We start from the raw sequence: 24,844 nt of genomic DNA, 5'->3' as shown, positions 1-24,844 counted from the left end.
AAATTGTGTCAAACCAACCTGATAGCTGTCTTTGACAGGTTAATAAGCCTTGTGGATAGAGGGGAAGCGTTGACGTTGTGTATCTTCACTTTAGTAAAACTTTTGATACTGTCTAGCATGACCTTCTGATAAACAACCTAGATGGAGCTACTATAAGGTGGGGTATAACTGGTTGGAAAACTGTTCCCAGAGAGTAGTTATGAGTGGTTCACAGTAATGCTGGAAGGACATAATGAGTGGGGTCCCGTAGTCGTCAGTTCTGGGTCTGGTTCTGTTCAATATATTTATCAATGATTTAGATAATGGCATAGAGAGTACACTTATAAAGTTTGCGGATGATACCAAGCTTGGATGGATTGCAACTGCTTTGGAGGATTGGATTATAATTCAAAGTGATTGGACAAATTGGAGAAATGGTCTAAAGTAAATACGATGAAATTCAATAAGGACAAATGCAAAGTACTCCACTTAGGAAGGAACAATCAGTTGCACACAAAACAAAATGGGAAATGACTGCGTGGGAAGGAGTACTGCAGAAAGAGATCTGGGAGTCATAGTGTACCACAAGCTAAATACAAGTCAATAGTGTAACACTTTGTTGCAAAAAAAGCGAACATTGTTCTGGGATGTATTAGCAGGAGCGTTGTAAGCAAGACACGAGAAGTACCTTATATACTCGTTCATAAACCAAATTTTTTTAGTAAAAAAGGGAAGCATCAGAGAAGGGGGTCGGCTTATGAACGGGTAGAGAGCAGGAGAAGTGGGACACAGCCCCTCCCCCCAACAGAGGGAGCAAGGAGAGGCAGCAGAGCCAGAAGGGAAGAGGCGGGGCCAGAGTCTCTCTGCTTCTGGCCATGCTGCTCTCCCCCCAGCCTCCGAAGCAGCTGCAGTGCCAGGGCTGGCAGGCTGCAGCCATGCCGCTTGGCCCCGCCCACTGGAGCATGCTGTGGCTGTGCTGCCCGGCCCAGTCCGCTGGAACACGCTGCAGCCGCGCTGCCCGGTCCAGCCTGTCGGAGCACACTTCGGCCGCGCTGCCCAGTGTGCTGGAACAGCTCCAGCCAGGCCAGAGACATCCTCCCCTGGTCCTCCCCAGATAAGGTGGGAAGGGATGGGATGGGGAGAGTGAGGGGGTCCCAGGCGAGGGGTGGGGTCATGTGGGGGATGGTCACAGGGGTTACTCCCCTAACCCCCAGCTTCTCCCCTCACCGCTCCAAAAAAATTTCCCCACCAGTTGCTGTCCCGGCCCGTCAGGGTAAGCAGCTGGCACGCCGGGACACTTTATTTACTTAGGTTTACCTCCGTGCCTGCGGACGCTCGAGGTAAACAAACCATCTCGGCCACCAGCGGCTTATCCTGATGGCCCGGGAGCCAAAGTTTGCCGACCCCTGAATTATAGGGTCGGCTTATGAATGGGTCATAAAATCTTTCCGTTTTTACTCATCCATCTTGTGGGGGTCGGCTTATAAACGAACCGGTTTATGATCGAGTATGTACGATAATTCGTCTGCTCTACTCCGCGCTGATTAGACCTCAACTGGAGTATTTTGTCCAGTTCTGGGCACCACATTTCAGGAAAGATGTGGACAAACTGGAGAGAGCCCAGAGAAGAGCCACAAAAATGATTAAAGGTCTAGAAAACATGACCTAGGAGGGAAGATGGAAAAAACTGGGTTTGTTTAGTCTGGAAAAGAAAAGACTGAGAGGGGACATGATACCAGTTTTCAAGTATGTAAAAGGTTGTTACAAGGAGGAGGGAGAAAAATTGTTTTTCTTAAGCTTTGAGGATAGGACAAGAAGCAATGGGCTTAAATTGCCGCAAGGGAGCTTTAGGTTGGACATTAGGAAAAAGTTCCTAACTATCAGGGTGGTTAAGCACTGGAAGAAATTGCCTAGGGGGTTGCGGAATCTCCATCATTGGTGATTTTTAAGAGCAGGTTAGACAAATACCTGTCAGGAATGGTCTAGATAATACTTAGTCCTGTCCTGAGTGCAGGGGACTGGACTAGATGACCAAGGTCCGTTCCAGTTCTATGATTATATGTTCCTGTAATTGACTGTAAGTAATCAGTACTGTACAACTAAAAGTATGAAACTTTCACTTTGAGATAAAATTCAAATTCTAGCATTTATTTTAATTCACAAGTGAAAATAGTTTAGTATCTTAATTTTTAGTAGTGCATATCACCATCCGGCAATTTGGTGCTGATAAGCTTCTCAAAAGAAGGCCAGTGTTGGAATAATAAGGGTGCTGCATGTTAAGATTGAGGTGCATTTGCAGTGCTCTGTGGGGAGACTTGCAGAGTGATTGTTGTCTTTTATATGTTTGTCTTTTTCCAGAACTATTAGTATCTCTCATTCATGAGTACTAAATTCATTCATTTACTGAAAAAAAAGAAAAGAAAAAAAATACCAATTGTGAGATGAAAGTTAAAGGGGTGATGAAGCAGTCTTTGACTGATCCACAAAGCAGCTGTGGCAATGGTCTTGATGAGAGCTTTGTTTCCTAACCAGAGGAAAAACTATTAACTTATTTTTCAATTTTGAGAGTGTGGGAGGCATCTTTATTTACATGTATACAGATAAATAATAATAAAGCAGGAATTAGATATTGTACAGGCCCTTCCTGAAATTCACAAAATGGTGAGCAATAATAGTTTGGAGGTGAACATTTAGGATCTGGAAAATGGCCATGTACAGCTAGGACCCTTTTTTATTAATGAAATACCAAGATGACTGAATAGGGATAACTCAGAGAATGTAAAAAATAGCATTCCTTTCAAATATAATGTTTTGAACTCAAGAAGCTTAATAAGACCTCAATTTTGAAATATAAGACGGAAGCTTTGAATATGGCACATAATTTGATGAATAGGTACTATAATACATGTCTCACATGCAGCATTATATTAGGTAGCAATGCCATCCTAAGGACACTGTTTGTCCAGTTTTCCCACAACATTGCCTGTGCTTTCTTCTCACACATATAACACCTTTCCCAAGCTAATCTACAGAGCCGCTGTCCTCTGACGATTCAGGTTCCTCCCAAATACCTACTACTACATCAGCTTTAAGAAATTAACTGGCTAAATCACCTACCTATTTTTATTAACCTCTCTTTAACAAAACAAAACACAGCCACCGTTCTGCTGCACTCATGCATTTGCCTTTACTAAGTAACAGTGTGATCTACTGATATGGCCCTGTTCTTCCTTCACTGCTCCTCCCTTTTATTTTCCCGGACTCCCCACTGAAATTGTATTTGTGTGAACTCCTCAGGGTAAGGATAGTGTCTTTTTATCTGTGTTGGGAGATATGTAGCACCCTCTTTGGAACTGCTAATGTAACAAGTAATAATGACACAAGTTCTCAATAAACAAATGCAAGAGAATGGAAAGCCAACAATCAGTGGTCATTCATTTCATCGAAAAGTGCTGGTATCAAGTTAATTGGAGATTTGTATGAACACTGGATCTCCTCCTCTCAGCAACTAAGATTAATTTGGATTATTATCACAGTAGGAGTTTTTATTTGCAGCAAGATTAATTGCTGTAGGATACTGAGCACCCTCCACTCTCTCTCACTTCTCTGGAGGTACTCAGCAGCATCTCATTGAATTAGTCCCTTCATTAGTATCTTATTTTAATAAAGCATTTGATAGGGTCTCAGAATCTTACTTGGAAAACTAGGTTGCTTGTGAACTAATGCTGTCATGTGAACGTTGATTGAAAGACTATAAAAAAAGAGTAGTGGTAAAGGCAGTGTGTGACATTACAAGCAGAAGTCTGGTGGAGTGCTGTGGAGTCCATTTTTATTTAATATCTTTTGATGATCTGGCAGAGGGGCGAAGCAGCATGCTAATGAAATCCACTGGAGATACTGGAAATGGCTGTGAACTCCAAGGAGGACGGAGAAATAATATGAAGGTACCTAAAGTTAGAAATATTGGCAGGAAGTAACAACTTGAGATTGGACTTGGTCACAATGCAAGCTAATGCATCTGGGGAGAAAAAACCTGTAGCAGACTTACACAGTGAGAGAGAAACCAGGAAGGCTGAAATGCCAAAACAAACATAAGGGACAGAGATGAAAGAGATGAGGTGAACCTAGTGTGGAGTAACTGTGACCTCACTCATCTCTAGCTTAGAGGCATGTTAAATTCTTCAGAATTCTAGGGAAAATCCTACTAGCCTGTTATTTCAGACAATTTTCTTGTCTTAATGCCCATGATATGCAACTGGTGATCTTCAGGAGGATGGACTCTCCTGCATCTCTTTCTGCCTCAGATGTCCTCGCTATTGTCAATTCCCCAAATGCCACAGAAACTCTTGGGCTCCCAGTTTCCATCTGACTTCTTTCTAAATCCCACCTCTGTCTTTAACAGAAGCCATGTTCTTCCCTTTCCCCTGCTAGTTAAGAAGAATTGGTGGTTATGTAAAGGGAGAGATGGTGTTGGCTCATCTTAAATGGATGTCTCAAGAGAGTAGCTCAGAAGAGTAGCTGAAATCTGGTAAGATTGTTTAATATTTTAGTGAATTCTGACAGAAGGGTCAGAGGTTAAATTTTGATCTCTTCTCCACCCACACCCCTTCCTGTAATCAGCAACCCGGCCTCAACTTCCAGTTGATTGAAGTTAGGTGCTTATTTGGCCTTCTTTCACCTAACACTTGGGCAGTTTCTCTCTACTCTGCACCTTTCTGCCTGCCCCTTCAGTTGCCATTTTGAGTACCACTACTTCCCTCTGTGTTCCGGAACAAAAACACTGCGTCATGCTCATGTCTATTCATAAGCTGGCTTTCAGTGTTCTGCAAGAGCTTCACTTTATAATAGAGGATACCAAATTGGCTATGCATGAACCTGACCCTGAATTTCTGTTCCAGAACACAGAGTGTGGAAGAGAGAGTTTCCCACACTCTGGTGCCGTTTTGTCTAAGTGTGTGTTTATGTATAGGCATATGATTTTATGTAGAGGAATCCCATTACAGAGCAGAGAGACCAATAGGCCTTGTCTGTACTAAGCAACTTCATCCTAAAAAAATGTATCATTGCTTTCAATGGTTTGGTTTCTCTGGTGGTAGCAGTGTTGGGAGCGCTAGAACAGACAGGACTCCAGTCAGCCACCAGTGTTTCAAGAGCTCTATTCATGTAGAGGTGGTCTGAGCAGGAGTTAGATGGCAGGGTGCTTAAAATGCCAGGAGTCAGCTGAAGCCCTTTTTACACTAGCTGTCCCACTGTTGCTCCTATTGATGAATCTGAACCATTGATAGCAATGACAGGAAATGTTAGCAAAATAATCCTAATGAAGATACAATCATAATCCCACCCCATGAGGGTGTGGTGAGATCACACCAAGAATATAGCATTTCATTCTGGGTACCTCATTATTAGAAAAATGTAGAGGAATGGGAGAATTCAGAGATGAGCAACAAAAATCATTAGGGAACTGGAGCTGTTGGTTTATTAGGAAAGACTGAAAGAACTAAATACATACAGCTTGGCTAGACCACAACTAAATAGTCCTTGCACCAGGTCTAAAATTGTGTTTGCTGACCATTTAACTACATTTATTTTATATTAGCACAGGTGACCTCATTTTAAACACAATTTAACCAGCCAGTGTGGCTGGAGCCAAATCACACTTAAACGAAGTCTAGAAACTATGCCCTAGATTAGGGAAATGTGGTTTCCAAACTCGGTTTGGCCTCATCCACAATGGTATGCTAAAACAAATTAGCCTGAATTTATTCTGAACTGTGTTTAGAACCAGGTCTTAATCCCAGAGTAGACATGGCCAGTGGGGAAGCAGGGCAGAAGTGTATATATTCTGAAGAATAAAAAATTCAAGGAGAGAGACATGGTATGATACAAGAGGCATAATTAGGAATAATGAGAGAGAATTACAGAAGAGAAATTTTAAGATAAATATTGTGAGAAAAATATCTTGACGGTCAGATCGTAGTGAGGAATAGCCTCCTAAATTAAATGGCAAAAAAAATTCCTGGATGCAGTTGAAAATACACTGAGCAGTAGAAAACATTGTATAGAACAATTGTGCACTGGATAAATAGACTAAGATTACCACCTAGACCTTTTACATTTCAAATGTATGTTAGTTTGTTCTAAATTTATGGAAGTCTAGGGATGAACATTTGGTTTTTAAGATTCTTTTAAAGAGTAGATGAGGATGAAACCCCTGATACATAAGCAAAATAAATAGAAGTTCAGCCCAGGCTACTTAGGGAACAAAGATATGAGTGTGGGGAAAATTACTTTGGAGGATTAAGCGACCATATAATCTAAGTAGGATTCTGCTAAGTCTTAATCTCCGATATGATCTAGTGACTATGAGAAAAATCTATAGCTAGGGGGATATCTTCAGACCCAGGACTCTTTATAACCACTGCCTCTGCTCCTACCTTGGCTTCCCTTCATTCATGGGTCACAGCTAATAAGAGAAAACTCAATGAATCTGATGCTGACGATATCTCTTCTATATGTTCAGCAAAAAGGAAGTTTAGGTTAACAGCGAGGTCAGGGTCTTTCTATTTAAAAAACAAAAGCCCTATGTAGCAGTTTCACACTTAAACCATTTGTCTAGTTCAGAAAAAGAAGTTTGAAAGATTAGACGGCACAATAAAAAAAAAAGTTGAGTTCCTTTGTGCTATCTCTGGAGGTCTGTCTGACATTCTGCACTCAGCATGCACATTATCCTATGAAGCACTCTCTCTTACAAATTAACAGGAAGTGCTGTGTGGCAAAATGGACTCTGCAACAGGACAGGTAGCAAAAGATCTTGATAACAGTGAACTTAGGTACTATTTTTAAATTATGATCCTTGGCTTTCTGTAAATGTCAGCTTTGCCACTTTCATCATTTTAAAATTGTGGTGTGTATCAGGGAAGAAAATCATTTAAAAGCTTCAAATTCTGGCATTGCTTTCTAAAATATCCACTTTCGTAGACAGCCATGAGCTGCTCTGAGCACGATAAATAAAATTCATTTGAAAGGCTAGTGGGAGGTGAATTGAAAAACAATATATCCCAGGTTGGACTGATACAAAAGGTATCAATTGTGTGTTACCATTATAGGATTCAAAATATCGAATCAACATTTGGTTCGCTACTCCTGAATTGGAGTCAGAAGAATAGGCTGGTAAGGGACTCTTCCTTCCTTTTCATCCCTGTATCTCTCCTGTAGGCTTGCACTTAAATATGCTATTCAGAGACATACACGCCTTTTGTTTTCATAAGTATTATGGCCAAAACTGCTAAAACAAAAGGCGCATTGTGACAGAATATGCCCCTGTGTTCAGAAACTACACACTGTTGTAATAATAGGTTTCAGAGTAACAGCCGTGTTAGTCTGTATTCGCAAAAAGAAAAGGAGTACTTGTGGCACCTTAGAGACTAATCAATTTATTTGAGCATAAGCTTTCGTGAGCTACAGCTCACTTCATTGGATGCATACTGTGGAGACAGTTATAAAAAGAAGGGGCAGACACCTTTCCTCTCTCTAGCATCGTACCAAAGAAGACAAAGGAAAATAGCTGTTGGACTCAGAGTGGGAGTGCGGGGTCCTGACCTGAAAGCTTGGTCAGTAATCTGCTGGAGCATGTGGTGAGGAAGTTTGCTTTGCAACTAAGATAGTTTAAGTAGATACTAGTTTAAGTAGATAGTAGTTTAAGTAGTAAGTGTTTTATTTCTTATAACCATTTCCAAATTTTATGCCTCATTACTTATACTCAAAATCTATCTCTTCATAGTTAATAAACTTGTACTGTTTTATCTAATCCAGTGTATTTAAGTTGAACTGTCTGGGTAACTATTTAAGATAAGATGACGACATATTATTCCCTCAAAGAATAATGAACTAATATATTTGTACGGTCCCAGAGTGGGCTGGGCAGTACAGGACATGCATTTCTGGGGGAAGATCCAGGAGTGGGGAGTTTTTGGGTCACCTTGCAGTGTAATCAAGGCTGGTGAGAGCCAGGGTATAGCTGGCAGGCTCCAGTTACATACAGACACTCAGGGCATGATTTGAATGCTGGAAGGCTGTTTGTGAGTTGCCCAGGTAGGAGCTACTTAAGCAAGGCATTAGGCAGCCACAGTTTCAGGGCAGGGATAAACAGAGCCCCCCACTAGTCTGAATTGTACCCCAGTATTTCACAGCCGTATGTCAAGAATGGTTAAATAAAAAGAGGAGTATAAACAGATGAAAAACAGATTCAGAGTTTTGCTTCCTGGAGTGTCTGTCTGGGGAATGGAATATCAAATCAAGTTCACCATAGTTTAATGATGGACTAAATCCTAGAGTCCTTACTCTGGCAAAACTCCCATTAACTTCAACAGGAGTCTTGCTTGAACAAAAGATTTGGCTCAGATCACACAGAGCATTTATCAGCTCTGCTTCTGCAGTTAGGTCTGATCACACACATACAATGTGCCTGTGCAGAACTGCATTAAGTCTGATCCACAGAACCAATTACACTTTAGTGTTTTTGGGGTTTTTTTTCAGAGCAGTGTACAGCCATTAAGCTTGGAACCTGTAGTAAGATATAAACATTAGAACAAATTATTTGACAGTCCAAAGTGTGCACTATCTAAATATGGTTCTTTCAAAATATTCAATGGCTTCAAGCCTGACTTCAGTATATGATGCATTCAGTTTCTTTACTGCAGAAAATAGCTGTAAGTTTTCATGAAAGTGACTCTTAAGCAGGAATGAGGAAGCAGATGTGTATTTTCTTTTATCCTACTGGAGATTATTTGGGAGGGAAAGTGTAATACGGTCTCTAGCATTTTGAAAACAAAGTTCAAACTCACATTTTATTATTGCTACTATAAAATAACACTGACATTTGAATATAACACAGTTTATTTCAAACCTTTTTTGGAGATTGAGACCAGATGCATTTTTAAAAGCATGTTTTATCACCGGGCAAGAACTTTAAATTGCAAACTTTAATCTAGATGTTGAGAATGAGAAATTGCATTATTTCTCCCTTTTTAATTTTGCTGTTTAGTGATTCTTGTAATAGTTGGAAGTCAGTCAGTTATAGCAGGCAGAAAGCAGCAGTAAATGCTTCAGAATTCCTTTTATGAATTGTTTTCTGCTTCTCTGTATATTTAAATGGGTATAGGTTGTAAAAAGCAAGATGTAAAAATTTAGTCTTTTTTTAAAGTTATGAATAGTTTGGATTTGTCAAAATTCCTAATACATATATCCAGCAAAGGCCATTTCTGGTGTGTTGTTGCCGATTTTAAATGTATGGAGTACTACTTTTAAGTAAGTGGTAGTTCTGAAAAAAGAACAGGAGTACTTCTGGCACCTTAGAGACTAACCAGTTTATTTGAGCATAAGCTTTTGTGAGCTACAGCTCACTTCATCGGATGCATGCAGTAGCTCATGAAAGCTTATGCTCAAATAAATTTGTTAGTCTCTAAGATGCCACAAATATTCCTGTTCTTTTTGCGGATACAGACTAACACGGCTGCTACTCTGAAACCTGGTTGTTCTGACTACTTCACTAGTAATACAAAGAAACTGTTTTTACCTGGATGAAAATATTCTTTCACACGTTAGTGACAAATGCTTTAAACTAATAGTTCTGAGCCTGCAATAGGCACTGACTTTTCATTCATTGCAGAATAAATATAAAGAATGCTTACTCCTTTTGCACACCATTTAAAAAAAAATAGTTTGATTGAGCATAAACACCTCTTCAGCAATTGTTGGGATCCCCGCAGCTCCCTACCCCTGGGGATGTGGCAGGGGGACCGTGCAGCTCCCTGCCACCATGGGGGTCAGAGGGACCCTGGAGCTCTGAGCCCCCATGGGTGGTGGGGGCCCTGGAGCTTTTAGCCACCCCACAGCTGCCTAGCCCCTTCCCATTTTATCATGGCTAGTTTTTGTAAAAGTCAGGGACAGGGCACAGGCTTCTGTGAATTTTTCTTTATTGTCTGCGCCTGTCCGTGACTTTTACTAAAAATATCCATGACAAAATCTTAGCTGTACTCATAGTTCCTGGCTCTGCCCGGCTGAGCTCAAATTGCTACTCTCTTATAACTCAGTCCTGCAAGGTGCTAAGTGCCCTCAATTCCATTGGAACCACTTCTTTCTCTGTCTAGGTATTTTGTATGGCTACACTCTATTGTACAGTCACTCTATTGTAGACAACCCCTTTTGACTGAAATGTGCTCACTATATATTTACAAGCTTAATTATATCTTTAAAATGTAGCTTATTTTTAATTCTACTTTGTATTATTAAAATGGCCAAAAAATAGTAGTTGATAGCTGAAAATGGGAAGAGATTATGACCAAGAAAGCATAAGATTCAAATTGTTAGCAGGATTTCTTCCATTGTTTGTGACAGAGGCCAGATGAGCTGGCATATGAAACCAAATCAGAAGACCTACTTGGAACATTAATACTGCAATGGGTATAACATATAAGTAGCATGTGTTTGTTTCAATTTCCCATTTAATTCCATGAAGGAATCTTCACAGACAATGGAATGGACACGGACAGTGTAATTTGCCAATATATCAGTGGAAGGTGTTGTGTTGTAGGAAGAATAATAATGGTGGTGTAACTTTTTTAAAGGCAATAGTAAAAATTATTCACAGTCAGAGCTTGTAACTGTTTAATTTGGTCTTTTGTACTTAGGTATTGTAGCACATGGGTAACAGCATTGCATACCACTGTAAAACCCCACAATACTAGATACATCAGCTGAGATAGTTAAGGATAGGGTGACAGTTTGAATTCCTTTCTTTAGCCAGTTCAGTTTAGATCTGTGTTGTCCTAAGGCTTATTTTAATGTAGTGAAAATGTTTAAATGAGAGAGGTGTTGCTTCATATTGACAGGGAATAATTTGTCACATCTTCAGTTCAGGACTGGCTGGCTCAGGAAACTGGTAATAGGATACAGAGCTTTTCACTTCTAGGTCAGCAGTTTGAATTTGTTTTACATTGGTAGTGATGGCTCTTTAGCAGCCTGTGTGAAATGAGTTGGTGGCCTGTCTAATTCCCGCTGAATAGGTTTTCCACATCACAATGGACTTTAAATAGGTACCCTTCTTGGCAGTCTCCACAGAGAAGCCAATGATTGAATGAGCATTGAAAATCAACTACCATATCACCTTTGGAGGTGGTCCTATCAGGTCAGCATTGAGGCACTTTGGAGAGGGTTGCATTGTCACTTCTTGTGCTGTACCCATTATGTAACTAAATAAAAGCATCGATCTCTAGGCCTGTCAATCTGACAACTTTCACAAATACTCACTTTTTTTTTTTTTAAAGAGAACTTAGTACTGTATGTGGGATTAAGAAGCCATGGTCTTTGCTCTTTGGTCTTGCTAAAGAAATAGAAGAGGAATTCTTGGGGAAACTACTTATAAAAGAGAATGGTTAGATCTCAGCTGGCCGTATTACTGTGTACAGTTTTAGGCTGCAGAACAAATAATTGCTTTCAGATTGGGAAGGAAGAGATATAGCAAAATCCCATTTCTTTTTCTTTTTCATGATTTTGTAGCCCAGGAATTCTCTCTCTCATAGAATTAATGGTAGTCCATCAAACATATGGAAGAGGCATTATTACTCTGCCACCTAAAAGGAATACTCTAGGAACTTGCCTTTGTGAGCATTTTGATAGTGGCATATCATATAGTGCCATATAATAGCACATATCTCCTTCGTAATCAGATATAAGGCACTGACAGTTTAGGTCCCAAATTTGATGGCTTGGATGGTCATCATCTGGTGGACAATATCTTCCAACTTTTCAGTATTAAATTGCAAAACAGAAAAATATCCCTCTGGATCATTCCCATGGTCTGGATATAGCACTCTATACTGCAATGCCTAAGCCCACAAGACTTGGGGTCAATTCGTTGTCTTGGCATCTGTGCCTGCCTCTTGGAGTGAATATATTTTGGAAACTGAGCAGGGCAGGGGTTGAAAAAAGGTAGAGAGGACTCATTTCTTAACTGTTGTTCAAAACCTTAGTTTCCACATTCTGAAAGTATTGGGAGCACAGTTGTGGTTAAGACATTAGTCTGTGAAAACTCCAGCAACTATGAAGTCTCACTCATCACCAAAACATGTAATCAGACTGATAATTTAGAGTTTATTGGCATTTTATTACAAGGCCACTATATTTTATAGCTTTCTATTTTGCTTTTTGAGTTGAGTGAAATTTTCATCTTCCGATGGAGCTGAGCCTAGGTTTGTTTCCAAGCATTCAGTATGCTGTCTGTCTAAACTTGGATGATTGTGATTTGTTTTGATTGGTTTATGGGTATATGTGGTTTGGTGGCATGTCATGTGAAAAACCACAAGTCTCTCCTCACCTAACTGAAAAGTCAGATACACTGCAGAAAGAAGAAGTAAACAGTGCTATGACGCAGATCATATTTTTTTGAAAAAAATGTTAACTCCTGCAAGCAACTGAAAGATCTGATATATTTATATACAGCTGTAGATCACTAACTGTCAGGTTTCATACTGTATATGCATGAAATCAGATGTGGGTTCAGTGTTGACGTATTGAAGTATTTTTCAGCATTGACTTACTTTTTTTACACCAGAGCTCCAGAAAGCGTTACAGGAATATTTAGTGCACTTAGATGTACAAGTGCGTTAACTGTTGCACACATGAAAAGCAATATTCTTATAACCGTTTTTTTTAAGGTTTTCACTTTAAAAGGTGATTTACATTTTGCAGCAAACATGGGAAAGACTGAACAAAAGGCAGTTTACTTGACCAGTTTTTGTGGGAAATTTTAAATGCTTTTATGTCTCGTTTGGGGGGGTTTTATGTCTATATGTACATCTTATATCACCTCCAAAGGCCCTGTATTTCAGTGGTCTCTTTAACAGGACTAAACAGTTTTTTCTCCCTTATGTGTTGTACCAAGGTCATTGTTTTTATCTTGTATTCATTTAAAACTAATCCATTATATATTTCTGCATCTGTTTTGGTTCAATGCAATGAAAGCTTCCTAGTAGATTTAGCTTTTACAGTGTTATCGTACTGTAAATCTAGTCTTGGAGAAGCATGATGTATCTCACAACTTAGTGGTTCTTTAAGAGGGCGTAAAATTCACATTAGTGCCTTCTTGTAAGTGTATGCATTGTAAAGTGAAGTAAAAGGGTTTCACTTGTTACCTTTGCTATTACTGTTTTTGGGTAATCAGTAATTCTCAGTTCAGATTTCTCTCTTTTCAGGCCATTGGGAATATGGGATAAGCACTCCTGAGAGAATAGCTTAAACATTCCATGGTCATGACAAAAGTAATAAAGTTCAGCAAGTAAAACTAATTCAGGATTAATTATTTTATTTCCTTTCTTATAGACCTGTACTAGTCAAGCTGTCTTCCACCTTCAGTCTGGTATCTGTCAGCTCTTTCGAGAAACTCTCATTCACAAGGGGTTTGTGGAAATTCAGACTCCCAAAATCATCTCAGGTACTGTGTGGTTTAATTACCAACTACAAATCTGAGGGATGGCATTTACTTAGCACAGCGATACTGGATTGTTATTTGGGGGGCTGAAAAATGATGATTTTTTTTCTTTTTAACAAGCAATAAATTACTATCTTTTAAGTTTAGAATAGCATCTTCTAGAAAGGAAAAACAGTGTGTTCTGTTGTTCTCCTATCCCTAGATGTTAGTAGTTGGCCCAGTGCTTGCACCTTTTAGTGTTAGTACTCCTGACAAGAAAGGATTATTCTTAGCTGACTTGCAGTCTCTCATGGGCATGTAAAAATTCTGTTAAGTTAAACAAAGATTGCTCTTGAACCTGAACACTCTTGAATGTTGGGTACCACCAATCTAAAATCAGATGCACCTGGTTACATAAACAAGAGGAGACTTGTATGTAGTTTTCTAACTTAAATGCAGCTTCCCCACAGAAGAGTCTTCTCTCCCTTGGTACTGAACATAAGATCATTCCATGGTAGAAAATATTGCAAGTTGTCAGATCTATAGAGAGCAAAATAAGGTTATTTGAAGCTGCTAACATAGCTTTGCATAGAAGCATGGCCTAATGGCTAATGCACATGACTAGGAGCTGGGAAATGTAGATTCTGTTCCTGGCTCTGCCACTGATTTGCTGTGTGACTCTGAGCAAGTCAGTTAACGGCTCAGTGCCTCACTTCTCCCATCTGTAAATTGGGAGATGGTATGTGCCTGTCAGGTATGTGAGGCATCAGTGATGTTGCTAAGGTATATGACAGTTCTCTGATGGAAGGTGCTGTGTCAGGGCAAAGTATTAGTGGTGGTATTCTTTCTTGGATGTGCCTTACCCAGACATCGTTCTTAGAAGTGGATTTTGTAATTCTCATTTTATGAAACCAGTTGTCAGCTGAGACTGTAACAGCAGCCTTTTTATAACCTAATATATGTAAGCAATTGTCTTACTACACAAAATCTCACTGAATGCAGCAGTTCACCACCTTCATGTTAGATGTCTCTGTGTTATAAAACTATGAAATGATGCTGTAGTACAAATGGCTCACAGGGTCTCTCTGCATGTGACCCACCAGGAAGTGTGCCATTCTTACTGTGTTGCATACCAATAGTGCAAACATCCTATTTGTTTCAGTGAGGTTATGTTTATGCAAAATCGTTAAGTAAAGTAGGTACAGTCTATGCTAATTTTCATATCCTAGCTGTTTTCAGTCTTTGAGATTTCAAAAGTTGTTGTTCCATGCTCAAGAATAATTATGTTACCGTATTTACTTAAATTAAGCCATTTCTACTAAGAATGTGCAAAAATAGCTGCTGAAAATCTGAGATCTTTGTGGGGGAAAGTTGTGTTGCAACTCAAATGGCATAACAATTTTTGTGCGTGAGTTTGAGGAGAGAGGGTATTGGTAAAAGAGAAAAGCTCATCTTCATGGAAGAGATGATAATCTTTCAGTATTTACATAGTACTCTCTCATCTTCAAAACTCTTTAAGAACATTAGCTAACAATTCCTCACAACATCCTTTGTTAGCTAGGTAGGAAAGTATTTTTCTCATATTATAGACAGAGAAACAGAACAGTAAAGTGACTCACCTGAGGGCACAGAAGGGAGTCGGTTTCAGTTGTGGGATTAGAATGCAGGAGTTCTTGGCTCCTTATGACTTTGCACGCAAGTGCGCATGCTCTTGCTTTTTCAGGATAACTTTTTATGCCCAGCGTGTTACACCCCTAAACTGAGTAAAGGATTTAGACATACAATTCCCATTGAAATTAATGGTTGCTCTATGTATATTCTCCTAATTGGTTTTGAAATATCTCATCCTAAACTTTACATACGAACCCAAAGGTACTTGAATAGATCAACCTCAGATTTTGTAAGTTTATATTTTAATTGTTGTGAACACTTGCTTTTTCAGCTCCCAGTGAAGGAGGAGCCAATGTGTTTACTGTATCCTACTTCAAAAGCAGTGCCTACCTGGCTCAGTCCCCACAACTGTACAAGCAGATGTGTATTTGTGCTGACTTCGAAAAGGTTTTCTGCATTGGACCAGGTCAGAATAACTTTGTTTTATCAGAGTTTTTCATGCTGCAGTGATGGCTTAGAGCAAGCCTGTGACAAATGGGATGATGTGCACACACTGAACGTTTGATTCCTTTTGCTGCTTTCTCTACATACTGAACAAAAGTTTCAAGGAAGGGCTACTTATTGGACTGACATAATGACAGCGTTTAAGGGGTAAGCTGATGGAATAAAAGTGCAATGCTCAAGTCAGATGCGTTGATAGAAAGCACTGGTGTTCTCTAGCAGATGTTGCTATGTAATATTCCAGGCCCAGGGATGAAAAAGAGGGAGGACTGGAATGGAAGTCAATAATTCAATGATGAGCTAAAACAAGCTAGCAAAGTATCTACTAACTCTGTGATGCCAGAAGCTGATGATTCTTGATGAACATTCTTCACTTGTCCAATACCAAGCAGTTAAAAATATGCATAGTTTTTTACATTCTTTAAATTTATTTTAATTCCTAAAATGCACCCATCCTGTGTTGTATGTCTACCAACAACTTCATTTAAACAACACCCCCAATGTAAATTGGATTTAGAGCAAAGAACCCTAGGCCTTGATTTCCAATCTCCCTTTCCTCAAAAGCTTTTGAAAAACAGAAATAGTGTCTGCTGAGCACTAACATATATCTTTCTCAGAACTGTAAAACTAGTACATTTAAAGTTGGTAACTAGTGATTTATTTCTAAATTGGCAGAACAACTTCTAACGTAAGAGAACTAAAGATTTCTAAAGGTACCAAATGTTATAAGTCTTGCTCATTACCAAAATTAAGCTCTGGGGACAGCCCATCTCTACAGGAAGAGTTGTATGTGGTTTTAAGTAAAAGGAATTGTCATGCTCACATACAGCAGTGCATGATTGATGCAAGACATGATGTGATTGTCTGAGTTATTTTTTGTAAATCAAATACTATTGTAGTCATTTTCTTTAGGATACAAGATCATTCAGAATTTGTACTCTAATTTTACAGTGTTTAGAGCTGAGGACTCCAATACACACAGACACCTAACTGAGTTTGTTGGTCTGGATATTGAAATGGCTTTTAATTACCACTATCATGAAGTGGTTGATGAGATTGCGGACACCTTAGTACAGATATTCAAGGGACTTCAAGAAAGGTAAACAGAGCATTTTTCATTCCGTGAACAGCTTCATCTGCTTGAGATCTCTAGGGTCCTCGCAGGAAAGTAGTGGGCGCTCCATCCTCGCTCTGTCAAATAACTGCTAGGAACCTGATTTATACCGAGAGCGCTTCAGAATTAAAGCTCTTACTCTGCTAGACTTGCCCTGTGCATCTTAGATTTTGGAATTCACTGAAGAATCAGGACAGGAAATGATCTTTTTCTACCTGGGGCTGTAATTCCTAGGGTATGTCAGAAGGCATTAAGAAAACTCACTGTTCTTCTGTTGGAATGGCCTCCTAAAAGAAATTATCTGTCCTCAAATTTAAATGTCCTTACTTTTGTGCACATACAAACTCTTTGTCCTTATTTTGATGTTGAGCTATATATTTGCTCTTACAGACATTTTTTTAGAATCCTGTTTATTGTAGTAGTCAGCATTATCTGCTATGAAAGCCAAGAACAGTGTATTCCATTTTTTGCTACATACCTCACATGACAAATCTAGTTCATCAAGTTCTGGGAGGAAATCTAACATCCATTTACAGATTATACAGTATCTTGCTGCCAGAAACACAGATCTTATTACCCGACCAAAAGGAAATCTGTTTTTTTAATGTTGGATTTACGTAATACTTAATTTCAAAGGAGTAGAGCTAGTAAAGAGGTTGGGTTTTTTTGTTTTGTTTTTAAGAGCAATGATTATGAGGAATAATCTGGTCAGTCAGTTACTTCTTGAGAGAGGAATGAAGCAGCAAGAGTAGTGTTAAAATATTTAACTTCTGTAATATTTAAATGGGGATTGCATTATCTTGGATAACATTCAGTTTTGATTATATAGAACTCTCCTAGAAACTGCTTCAAATTAGTTTTTGTGTGTTGCAAGAGTGACTTCTTGTGGCAAAAATATGCACTGCAATTGTAAGCTTATTGCTCCACTGCAAATTAAATACCTCTCCTCTCCGCCCCTCCTCCCTCCTCAATGTATACAGGTTTCAAACTGAAATTCTGACAGTGAACAAACAGTTTCCTTGTGAACCATTTAAGTTTTTGGAGCCAACTCTGAGGCTGGAGTACCGTGAAGCTCTGGCTATGCTCAGGGAAGCTGGAGTAGAGATGGGTGATGAAGACGATCTAAGGTACATACATATTGTTGGAATGTAGCACAATCTTGTAAAAGTGGTCTAGCACCATCTGTTGTTAAGGTGTCAATTTTTTCCTGTTTAACGTTGGTCCTGATCTAATTCTCACTGATATCAGTGGAAGTTGGATAAAGGCCCTGTGGGTTCACAATAGCTTCCAAGTACATATACTACATTAAAACATTTCTGTTCTTTCACATATGTACAAAAACATAGAGGTGTGTGTTACTCTACAGGTAAATAAAAATAACAGATCTCTGCTCCCAAAAGGTTGCAGTCTAAGGGCACAATATTGCAAAATGCTTATTTCCATATCTAAGTGGTAGCATTTTACACCCATTTTACACAAGTGTCAATGACTGTGCAAGGTGCACGGCAGTGGGGAATCAGGCCCATAGTCTTTCACTAATCAAAATAATGTGAGAAGAAGTAGCAAGGTAATAGCAAGCACATATGTAGATATTAGTTAATTCAGGGGGGTTATATGTCTGCAAAGTGGGATGTTGTAGGACACTACCATACTTCATTTAAGAACACAAAGAAATGTGATTAATGTTTTTAAAATTCTGAGTTGTAGGATCTAAAAATATTCAGGAACTATTTGTATGTTTTCCAAAGGAGGGTGTGGGGGAACCCATCAGATATAAATCTGTTTAGTTCTTTGAGGTGTATGTCTGGTAAAGGTCTAAGTTGATATATTCTGATGGTGAGAATATTTCTTTTCAGCACACCAAATGAAAAGCTTCTGGGTCGTCTGGTGAAAGAGAAGGTAACTATCACTTCAGAATAAATTACTCTCTTTATTAAAACTGAAGGTTAATCTCAACATAGAAAACTAGAGAGAAATGTCTGTTTTGTACAAAACAGCTTTTTGCATCTTTAATTCAGGCTGTTTTCAGAACAGGCCAGAGTCATTTGGGCAGCATTCTATGATTGACATAAGACTTCCTCAATGATTATTCTAGTCAGTCGTCCCCAAACTTTTGAGGGGCGTGCCCCCCGCTTACCCCTGTCCGTATCCCTTGGGGCTGGGAGTGGGGCTGCAGGTCTGGATGGGGGGAGTGGGAATGTGGACGGGGTAAGAGGGCTGAGGTTGGAGTCGCAGCTGGGGGTGGGTCTGGGGCCAGGAGTGGGGTTGAGAACAGAGCTGCAGCAAGGGGCCGAGGCTAGGGGCGGGAGCAGAGCTGCAGCTGGCCACGGTGGGGGCCTGCAGCCTGGTCCACGGCCAGGTGCACCACCGGTCCTGGCCCCGGCCTCGGCCCCAGGCCTGGAAGAGAGCTGCAGCTGGGGGCGGAGGTGGGGCCAGGAGTGGAGCTGTAGCTGGGGTGCCAAGCCCCCGGCTGGATGTGGAGCCGCACCAAAGCTGGGGATAGGGCCAGGTGCAGGGCTGGGGCTGGGTGATGCTCCCTCCCCGCACCCCTACGGGGTTGCTGTGGCCTCCCCAAATGTTTCTACACACCTTCCGAGGAGGGGTGCGCCCCACAGTTTGAGGATCTCTGTTCTAGATATGTGTGCGAGGTTTTTTGTTTTTTTTTTACTATTCATCAATCTATTGACAGTTTATTTTCTTTCACATGAATAATTGTTCTTAAAAGCAAACTATAAAGTAAATATTTGAATATCTTTTTATTGGGTTTTTTAATATTTATTTTTTACCATCTCATAGATTGTAAATTTCAAAATGATAATGCTTTAAAAAACTACTCTTCCCAGAAAAGATTTTTAGTTGCTCTAACCAAAACACAATGTGAGTTTCTCCTGGTAGTTTTGCAGTAACTAGTTCACTGACAAACATCATTCTGAGTACATTTAACCTGGTGCACTAAGAACATAAATAAAATGTAGCCCTTTAGTCTGGCTTCCATTAGGAATGGTGGGAGAAGGGAAAATCTGTGTTTGGCAAATTTAGAAAAAACACCACCACATTTATTGGGACAAGGAATTTTATATTCAAGAATGCTAGAGCTCATTACAATTGCAGTGTCCAAAAATCTAGTAAAGATAGTATAGTAGTACCCCTTTTTAACTATTGTTTTTCAAGCTAAGATATGGTGAAATAAATGGACCAACTGTTTCTCCTTTTCTTAAATTGTGCAAAAGTTAATAAAAAGATGAGGTTTTAAACTAACAGACCTTTTGTTTAGATTTAAAACAATCATTGATTGTGGCTTCCTCTATGTAACCCTCACCTCACCCCATTTGATCTAGTATTCACTTTATTAAAATATTTGGTCTTCTTACAGTATGATACAGACTTCTATATTCTTGACAAATATCCTCTGGCTGTGAGGCCTTTCTATACAATGCCGGACCCAGGAAATCCCGTAAGTAAAGTTGTGTAGTGTTGTCAGTGTGAAAAAGCAAAGTTTTAATCTAGCTATGAAAACCTAATCTGACAAAGCACAGCTGAGTTAAAAACTTTTTTTTATGTGATCTGCAGTTTCAATAAGATTTGTTATTCACATTGGTATTAGGAGTAAAACAATGTCGGATGGGCCATACATGTATTACAGTTACATTTACTAGTAAAAATCTGCCAGAAAGAAAACAGAGCTGTAAATATTAGAAACCCGTAGGAGAAAACTTCCCAGCAGAGTCCTTGTCTAATAGAGTACTGCTGTTTCTGTAGTCACTAATGCATGGAGAGCAAAACTATTCTTACAGGGGAATAAAAGCTGTAGAGGAAGCTATGTTTTCTTTAGTTTTTGTATGGAGTCCCCAAATTGTTGCCAGAATGGGCTCTGCGTTTTTACATTTGCTGAAACTCCAAATATAAATGTTGTGATTCTGCAAAGAGGGAGGTGGAAGAATTCAGGTTCATAAATCAAGTTTGTCTGAATGTGATGACAGGAAGCAGAGCTGAATTTACTTACTGATGCTGCTGCAGCCCACAGTACTTCACACCGTCATCTCGCCGCATCAAGTATCATAGGTGAAGTTACTGAAAAGTGCATGTTGGCTGGTTGCAGCCTGAGCAGGTGTCAGTGGGAAATGCACCCTTCTCTCCAACTTCAATCACTAATGAAATGCAAACTTTTCCTTTCCAGAAAAACTCCAACTCCTATGATATGTTTATGAGAGGGGAAGAGATTTTATCTGGGGCTCAGAGAATTCACAATCCTCAGCTGCTGACAGAAAGAGCCCAGCATCATGGCATTGGTAATAAAATGTTTAAACTTTGAAAGATTATAAATTGTGAGATAGAATTTGTTTTTTCATATGACTTCCAAAATCTGTGCAAAGCATTGGTAATGAGGGAGAGAACAGTTCAAAATTGAAGCATGAAATCAAAACCTTTTTCTCTATTTCTGTCTTTAGTTTCAGGCATGACAGGCATACTCCTTGTCTGAATCATTTGCATCAAGAGAGTTCTGAATGTTTTTTTATACCTGTCAAGAAAGATTTTGGGACAGTTTGATATCATAATCATGTGCAATATTGCAATAGTAATACTGACACTTGCACAACATTAACTAATTTATTTCTAATTTAACCATTTTTAATCCATTATATTGTTAATCCTTATGGATATAAACTATTTTCTAAGAGCTGTAGAGAGTACAGGAAATAGGAAGGCCTTCTGCAGCAACAGACAGGGCACTCTTACCAGAGCAAGTCCCACCCTGGCATGGTTACCTGCAGCTGTGAAGTCATGCTGATTTCTGGTATACCACTTTCAGTGCAACTCCCCACTGTTGGTGACCCTTGGGCTTTGAACCAGTAAAAGGGGAAATGGGTCATGTAGGGAACATCCATCAGTGGAACTGGGGAGGGAATCAGCATGGATGCAGCCTGAATAATAGAGGGAGACAGAAGAGAATGTGTGGAAAACAGAAGTGAATCAGCAGAGGTGAGGTGAGTATTGAGTCTGGCTACTTTGTGAAGGGTAGCAAGTAGGGTGGCAGTGCATCTATCTTGGAGGTAAGGAACAGCAGCTGGGAGAGGTCTCCTGCTGGTGGCTGTGAGGAGACAGAGAAGCTGAAGAGGGTACACTGAGCTTCAGCTCCTCAGTATAGTGTACCAGCACGAATGTTCCATTATATTCCTCAGCTCTGTAAGGGTTAAGATCGCCAGGATGTACAGTAGAGGCCTAGCTGTCATTCCACTATAAAAGGCATTCCCCAAGTAAATCACATCAGGGGACTTCATGGAGTTTCATAAATTAAAGAGAATATTCCATATAAAGTCATAGCTTCCAGACAGTGCTTCATTATTTACATCTGTTTGATGGCTACAGACTGACATCTGGTTTCACAGCTTCATTGCCCAGTTTTTGTTTTGTAGAATCATTATAGACACATCCAAGCATTTAGTCTTTGGGCTTCTTTGAGTATATTAGTAAGATAAAACATTAGCTCTGCATGAAAATAAAAATTATTTTCTTCTCTAGACTTGGAGAAAATAAAGGCTTACATTGATTCCTTCCGTTTTGGTGCACCTCCCCATGCAGGTGGTGGGATAGGTAATGTATCTGCCTTGATTTTATTTTTGCTAGATTCCAGCCCAAGTTTAACTTCAGATGGTCAGTCTTAAATAACTTTATTTATGATTACAGTAATCAATCAAGTGTTCAGAATAAAATTCAAAAAGTTAACCTGGATGTATGGTGTGGCCTTGGTGAGCAACATCGTAAGCTCCTTATCTAAGAATATTTAAGGAAAAACGCTTAAATTGTGAGCATTAGTAATTTCATAAAATGGAAAATATTGAGGGAACAATCTGCCAATGTTCAAAGGCACATGAGCACAAGAATAAATCACTTGTTAGTCACATTGATCATTCTTATTTCCAACTTTAATAAAGAAATACTCTACTTCGTATGATTTATTATAACTGACTTAAAGTGAATAAAGATAGTGGAGGCTCTAGGCCCCTCATTGCTTTTGATGAAGCCATTCTGAAGTCAGGAGAAACCAGTGATTGCTTTTATTTTATTTATGGTGAAGTTACTCAGCTGAATCTCATTGATCAGCTTTGGCTGCAGCTACTTGTTCAGCAAAGATACTGAGGTTTAGGGGCTTCCTATGTGTGAGCATTTTAAATATTAAAGTGAACAAAAATGAGAGAATTTTTCGAAGTGTATAGCATTAAATTTTAAAATGCATGTTAAGCACAGCAATTTGCAATTGCACACACTGGTCTCAGCAGCAAAATGTAACCTATTCATGCATTTTGAAATTGAGTTCTGTATGTGTCCTAAACACAATAAGTGCCCGAAACCAATGCTCTTTGTTCCGGTCTCTCTTTGCATGGGTGTCTTATCTTTGTAAAATGAATTTAGAAAATTCTAAACAAATTTTCAGAAAAATTTCTAAATCAGATATTTTCCTCAGTAATTAGATTTATAAGAAATTGTAAGCAACCCATTGCAGAGAGGGCTTTATGTAAGATGCAACTGTCAGTGAGCTGGAAAGGCAGCTTGAACAGTGAAGTGGCAGCATTTGCTGATGTCCTGACCAACATAATAATTATCTCTAGAGAAGACTGTGAGGAACTTTAGAGAGACCTAAAAAAGCTAGGTGAATGGGCAGCATGATGGCACATAAAATTCAGCGTTTATAAATACACAATACTGCACACTGGAAGGAATAATAATTTCAGCTACATCCAGTAGTAGGTATGAGTTCTAAATTGCCTATAACCACTACGGGATAAGGAAGAAACTTCCCCTCAGCATAGGTTATTCCATAGTTGTCTACTAAAGTTTCTGACACTTTGCCCTGAAATATTTGGTACTAGACACTGTCAGAGACTGCTCGGATGTGTACTGGCATCTACTATGTTCTTAAGACAGCACTCCTGTCTCCCTCATTTTTTTCTCTCTTCTCCATCTTTATTATTATTATTTATTTATTTATTGTAGCACCCAGAGGCTCCTAATGAAGTTGGGACTCCATTTTGTCCTTTAGTGCTCACCTACTTAGTGTGCATAGCCCAATCCAGGTACACAGTAACTAGTTTTATGAGGCAGAGTAACACATGGCAGAATGTGTGTGGTGTTGGGAAACTTTCATTTTTTCTGGTGCTAGTTCCATTTTGTAGTCAGTTATACTGATACCTCAGAGCAGTTGTATGCCCTATTGTGTGGTGGTCCTTACTCTGCTGTGTATAAAGCTTGCTAGAATTGCTAACGGTGTGTTCATGTTGTCAAGAGTTAGAAACTAATGAGTGACTAGACTGGATTTAATTTTTGCAGGGTTGGAAAGAGTAACTATGCTCTATCTGGGACTGAGCAATGTTCGTCAAACCTCCATGTTTCCTCGGGATCCCAAACGACTAACTCCTTAAGATGTCTGTCTGAAAGCTTCCTCCAGTCCCCTGCTATTGATCAGCCTATACCCTGACTACTTGTAATATGCACTAAAATAAGGAAGTCAAATCTACTGAAGTGCCACAACAATAATATTTTGAATCCTTCACTACCATCTGTTTAAAGGGAAGTATTTTAATAAATCTGGACTCTTTGCAATAGGTGTGTGTACATTTTTTATGTAATACTTACGTTCAGTTAATGTTATACTAATGCATTACTTAGTAAGTTTCTGAACACTTCAGTTTTAATAAATTGTTTGTGCAATAAAGATTACAAAGATATGAATTTTTAACTTACAACAAAAAGACTGTATATCCTCTAGTGCAGTATTTGATTGAAGTTTAAACAATAACTGTATACAATGGTAACCTAAAAAGCAGGCAGAAAGTAGCAAGTTGCTAACTAATTTGCATGATAAACTGAGTATTATGAAAAGCAGGTGAAAAGTTGAACTTTCTTAACTAAAAGTGTTCATACTAAATTGTAAAAATAGATTGCAGTAAAACTCAAAGTAAATTATCTATACCGTATCTGTCTTTTTTCTTTGGGTTAATATAAAATAATCCTGAGCATACAGAAGTTGTTTGGAAAGAGATGCTACAACCACCTGAAGTTTAATTGGTTTATTTTTTTTTCTTTTTGTATATAACTCCTTCAGAAAGTAATATAAAGACAATGGGACCACTCTTGGTTTTAAGATAGTGTGTGTATTACCCATGTATGTGGTAGGA

At 39.2% G+C, this 24,844-nt stretch overlaps 1 protein-coding gene across 1 annotated transcript in view; it reads left to right on the top strand.

The window, feature by feature from the left end:
- DARS1 (aspartyl-tRNA synthetase 1) overlaps positions 1-24,634 on the top strand; it is a 73,862-nt gene extending 49,228 nt beyond the window's left edge. Inside the window, exons 8-16 of the mRNA XM_048870343.2 lie at positions 13,357-13,468; positions 15,387-15,521; positions 16,508-16,655; positions 17,651-17,797; positions 18,527-18,569; positions 20,044-20,124; positions 20,848-20,959; positions 22,191-22,262; positions 23,997-24,634. Of these exons, the coding sequence (XP_048726300.1) occupies positions 13,357-13,468; positions 15,387-15,521; positions 16,508-16,655; positions 17,651-17,797; positions 18,527-18,569; positions 20,044-20,124; positions 20,848-20,959; positions 22,191-22,262; positions 23,997-24,088 (942 nt within the window). The 3' untranslated portion in view covers positions 24,089-24,634. The remainder of the gene's footprint in view (positions 1-13,356; positions 13,469-15,386; positions 15,522-16,507; positions 16,656-17,650; positions 17,798-18,526; positions 18,570-20,043; positions 20,125-20,847; positions 20,960-22,190; positions 22,263-23,996) is intronic.
- Positions 24,635-24,844: the final 210 nt, after the last annotated feature.

Source organism: Caretta caretta, chromosome 11 (assembly GCF_965140235.1).
Source record: "Caretta caretta isolate rCarCar2 chromosome 11, rCarCar1.hap1, whole genome shotgun sequence".
NCBI classification, from domain to species: Eukaryota; Metazoa; Chordata; order Testudines; family Cheloniidae; genus Caretta; species Caretta caretta.
Note: the sequence above shows the minus strand (reverse complement) of the source record. Positions and strands in the feature narration are given on the sequence as shown.